Source organism: Vigna umbellata, chromosome 3 (genome assembly GCF_029865625.1).
Source record: "Vigna umbellata cultivar VRB3 chromosome 3, Vumbellata_1.0, whole genome shotgun sequence".
Lineage (NCBI taxonomy): Eukaryota > Viridiplantae > Streptophyta > Magnoliopsida > Fabales > Fabaceae > Vigna > Vigna umbellata.
Window position 1 is genome coordinate 12,219,045 of NC_142167.1, and position 5,229 is coordinate 12,224,273.

Consider the following 5,229-nt stretch of genomic DNA (forward strand, 5'->3'; position numbering starts at 1 on the left):
AAACCCAAAATCATCGATATTATACGGTGTTTTTTACTATAATGAATTAGTTGCATTCAGGTCATAGAGCATATAGGATTTTTTTCACAACATTATTCCAGCATTTTGACTACAACTAGTAAGAAAATCAAGTTCTAAAACCACTTTAGTAATAATAAGAAAAGAAGTCGCAACTGCAATAAAAATGAAAAGATAAGCAAAACTAACAATAGGCAATGATGCAATTTTGTTAGGAAATAAAATTACAATACCATTTTCTTTTTTATATTTAAGAAAACATCAATAATATCCTCTCCCTGAAAAAAAAACACAATTATTAAGAAAACCTTAAAGAATGAAGTATTTTTGCTGTTATTTTTTTTTGTCAAGCACTAAAATAGAAAAAAAGTAAAGGAAATGATTTTGATATGGCTTAAAAAAAAGACCTTACTACTTTTATAATAAGAAAAACTATAATTGTCTTATTACACATGAAAAACTATAGTTGTCTACACTACCAAATAAATTTATACAAGGACCAACCTATAACATTAATTCATTACTCCCATCAACATTACACTGAATTTAAGTTACGCTATTTATGCCCATTTCAATATTCTTTGGTGAATCCGATGTTATGCTTTCATCATCCTGACTAGTAGAGTAAGTGTACTCAATGACATTAGAGCCAATATCATCATGTTCGTATGCTTCAGTATTGTAAAAGGAAGGCCTTGGAGGCAATTCAAGTCTTTCAATCACCCCTTCAAGCATTTCTATTACCTTGTTCATTGAAGGACGATCACTTGGATTTAGTTGAATACACCAAAGTGCAATTAAGAACATCCTTTTAACTAGAATCTTCTCTTCTTCTGATGAAGCATCTTTCATGTCAATGTTTTTCTCCGTTTTAAATTGGTCATAAATCCAAAAAGGAAAATAATTTTGACTTGAATGCTCGGCATTAGGATTTGAGTTCCTTCTCTTACTTGTCATTTCCATTAAAAGCATTCCAAAACTGTACACATCAGCTTTATAGGTTACTCCACCCATATTGTTGTAATATAACTCTGGAGCCATATAACCCAATGTTCCTCTTGGTAGAGTCATATTCACAACACCATCAATTGTAGCATGTAGTTTTGCAAGTCCAAAATCTGAAACCTTTGGAACAAAGTTGTCATCTAAAAGAATATTATGAGGCTTGATATCAAAATGCAGAATTTGCATATCACAACCTTGATGCAAATATGCAATCCCACGAGCTATTCCAAAAGATATTTCATGTAGTTTTTTGTAGCTTAAAGGGGTGCTTTCTTCTTTGGAGAAAATGTACTTATCCAATGATCCATTTGACATAAATTCATAAACTAGAGCACGTTTTTTTCTATGAACACAATATCCAATAAGCCGCACCACATTTACATGATGTATTGTTCCGATGGTAGCTACTTCATTTATGAAATCTTGTCCATTATCATTGGATTTGCTCAACATCTTTACAGCTACATCTAATCCACTTCGGAGTTTTCCTTTATACACAGCACCAAAGCCTCCTTGACCCAATTTCACTTTGAAACTTTTAGTCATTTTTTTTATTTCATTGTATTCGTATCTGATGGGATTTAGATGACTATCTAGCAAGAAATTTTCAATATTTCCATATATTGAAGAATGTCTTCGTCGCCATTTGTAGATGAATAACACAAGAATAAGTACAACTCCAAACAGATATCTGCCTGCCAAAAATATTGATATAATTTGTCGTCCTATGAATATTCCTCCATCAAAATATTGCAGTCCAACAGGGTTGTCCAATTGTTTCGTACTGAATGTTATTCTGCTACCTATTCCTACAAATATATCGCCCTATGAGTAAGAACTAACAACATGCTCCGGTATCATTCATAACTTCGCTCAAGAGTATAAACTAATGAAACTTGTTATATGATGTGATTCAAATTTTAGGAATCACGGAAAAGGATCTTACCATAAATAATGCCTCTAAGATAAGCTGCAAATAAAAAATATAAGAGAATAAATATCGTGTCAATCCAAAAAATGCCACACTTATATAAAAAGAACTTCAAAAAACGAAAGAGCTCAGTATTAGACTTGAGAAAGATAAATAAAAGAACTATAATTCGTTAGTTACGTGATTATTACGTGATTTTTTTTTCTATCTTCAACTCGTCAATCAACATTTTTTTTTTCTTTAGTTATTCTTGGTTTATTCGTTAGTCAATTCGTTTTTAGAAAAAAAAAACGCGTTAATCAATAGAACTAAACTTTTTAATATAAACTCATCTAAAAATAATCTAATTTGTAAGATATTTAAAAATAAAGACAGAAATAATTACTTACCTCGAATATAGCCCAAAACCTTTTGCCAAGGTTCTGAAACAGAAGAAAAGAATAAATTTTAATATGAAATTTAGAAACTTAATGAACAAAACTTACTTAGAGAAACAATTAATAGCTTGTTTGTATAAGTAAAAATGACAATTGTAAGAAAATTCACATGATAATATTTAATAACGCACATGAATTTTGTTTTAACGATAAGACAACCTTTAATCAGCATAGCAGAACAAAAGAAGGATCTTTGGTAGTATTATTGTTTTAACTATAATTGTTGTTCTCATATGGCCCGCGACGGTCATTTCATTTCCCTCACATCTACCACAATATTAATATCAATTACTATAACAACCATGATTGTTATTATTACCTTGGTAACTTTGCATATGTTACTTCTCACAGTTTCTTCTGTGTATAAACTCTTTTTATTATACCACTAGTTCATAGCCTTATTATGACCACCTCCCCCTCCACCCACTGTAACCCCCAACACCATCCAATATGGAATTAAAAAAAGAAGTGAATATATTGAAATGATAAAAAAAAGTGAATTAGTAGAATTAATAAAAAAATTAATTTTAATCATTCATATTTAGAAGAAATCTAAACTTTAATACAAGGAGGAGTTTTAATAAGCTTATTATATTTTATAGAGTTAAATATGTTTTTAGTCCCTTAACTATGAAATTTTTCGTCCTTCTTTAAAACTTTGGTACACTTTGATCATTGTTGTTAAGAAAACTATAATTTTTCGTCTTCCAAAACCAACGCCGTCAAAATTATGCTGAGTTGGCTAACGGTGTGCCACCTCTTTTTTTTCTGACACAAAGTCAATTTTTCTTTAAGAATTTAACGACATTGGTTTTAGAATACGAAAAATTATAGTTTTCTTAAGAATAAGGATCATGTACCAAAGTTTGAAAGAGGAACGAAAAATAAAATTGCTTGATAGTTGATGGACTAAAAACTTATTTAACCTTATTTTATATTATAATTTAAAAAAAATGAAAATGCATGTTCTTAAATTTATAACTTAAAAATTAAAAATTAGTAAAATAATATATATTTGATTCCTAAAATAGTATAAAATGAATATGTCTGTTAAACCTAAATAATCATAAAATAAAATAAAATAATGGTAAAATCAATAATAAGGAATAATAAAAAGAAAGAGAAAGTGGATAATATTACCGCACTTTTGGGTGGTGTGGTAAGCGTAATGACAGTAATGGTTCTTACAAAAGACTTCTCCGCTGGATTCATTGATAAGCAGACACTCTGTCCCCCTTCCACATTTATCCTCGCAAACAATCGGCAACCACGACAACCAAAATCCCTCACTTATTTTGCGATCGATATCATCATATGTAACATTCCCCTCCGATATTCTTTCAAGCCCTTCAACCTCCCAGCTGTCATACTCATCATACTTGTGGTAGGTAACATTCTGCTTCGGTGTCCAAACCGTAGCCACTATCAGATTGCATCCAACCTTGATGTCCTTCACACGAACATCATACGAAGATCCTAATACCGCGTACACGTGCCCTCTGCTGCCACATCCACCCCTGTCCACCTTAACATATCGTGGATCGTCACTCACAGGATTCAAGCAGTTGAAGTACCATATTCCGATAGTAGACCAGTGTTCCCCAGTGAACGGCTCCGATCCGAAATTATCTGGGCCAACCGGCAACGACAAACTAGAAGTCGCTAAGAAATTGCGAGGGATTAAAGAGCAATTAGCGTCCTCGTCCTGACCTGGGTCCCTAAGAACGATTTTGTATCCCTTGTAGTCGATCTCTCGTACATGGTATTTTGCCGATGAAAAGGTTAATAAGAGAGTGGCGTTGTTAACGCAATCTAACTCATACCTTGGGTCGCCGCACCGACCTGGGTCGCCTTTCAGCCGAAATGGATAACTTATGTTACGAATTTGACCGCATGATGAAGTAGGACATGGTGGGTGTCGCTTAGCGAGGCAGTTATCTGGTTGGAGTAGGAGAATAATTGTAGACAATATTGATATCAGAGTACGTGCAGAGCAAGAACACCTACTCCACCCTTCATTTTCCATCCTTCAAATTCCCTTCTTCCTCTGATTATTGCCTTGCTTTTTTAATTAAAAGGTGCCCCTCCCTCTGTTGACCTTTCTCCTTGTTCACACTGTGTTTTTACTCTTTCCCATACCATATTATTCCAAACTAATTTCCAAATTACTATTTGAAAATGTGTTGAGAATGCTCACAACATCCGGAGGGGCATAGGAAAAAGGATTTTTTTCTCCAATTTTATATATATGGATACCAATTATATTAATTTTTACAATTTTAATTATGTATGTACATTTTAAGGGGTTACTTTTTAATTTGTTTTTGTAGTTCAAATTATAGAAAATTAAAATTACAAATTAAAGTAATTAATGTTTTCATTACATAATAATATTTGGAAATTACGCACAAATAAAAATTGTAAAAAAAGAACTTACTGTTGTAATAATTTAAAATGATAAATAACAAAAATTAATTCATAAAAATAAATAAAAAATTATATATGATTAATACTAAATAGATAAAGTTGTTTTATTCAAAAGAAAAATGTATACACAGCTCTTAGAAAATAAATATAAATATTACAATTTTGAATAAAAAGTTAATTATTCTAAAAAAGAATAAAATTATAATTACTATATATATATATATGTAATTATATTTTTTTCTTCTCATTTTATATTTATAACTATTTTATCAACTAATATCACCAAACACTTTTAAGTTAATAAGGTACTTATCAACTAAAAAGTTATAAATTATTAACTTTATCATCAAACAATTACTTTGCCACTTAGAAGTTATCTTATGAATTACAACTTGTTAAATTATGAAATAA

The 5,229-nt window shown here is 30.8% G+C and overlaps 1 protein-coding gene across 1 annotated transcript; it reads right to left on the bottom strand.

Annotated features, from left to right (window-relative positions):
* Positions 1-412: 412 nt before the first annotated feature.
* Positions 413-4,571, bottom strand: LOC148201659 (LEAF RUST 10 DISEASE-RESISTANCE LOCUS RECEPTOR-LIKE PROTEIN KINASE-like 2.1). The gene is made up of 4 exons (XM_088109901.1): positions 3,532-4,571; positions 2,344-2,376; positions 1,970-1,993; positions 413-1,832 (listed from the first exon to the last, which is right to left on the bottom strand). Exons 1-4 carry the CDS (start codon positions 4,415-4,417, stop codon positions 565-567), a joined length of 2,211 nt encoding a protein of 736 aa, XP_087966027.1. The 5' UTR covers positions 4,418-4,571; the 3' UTR covers positions 413-564.
* Positions 4,572-5,229: the final 658 nt, after the last annotated feature.

Coding starts and splice junctions, on each gene's coding strand:
- LOC148201659 (XM_088109901.1), bottom strand. CDS start 4,417: ATGGAAAATGAAGGGTGGAGTAGGTGTTCTTGCTCTGCACGTACTCTG. Junction 1,994..2,343: donor GGTTTTGGGCTATATTCGAG/GTAAGTAATTAT, acceptor TTTTATTTGCAG/CTTATCTTAGAGGCATTATT. Junction 1,833..1,969: donor TCTTAGAGGCATTATTTATG/GTAAGATCCTTT, acceptor ATATATTTGTAG/GAATAGGTAGCAGAATAACA.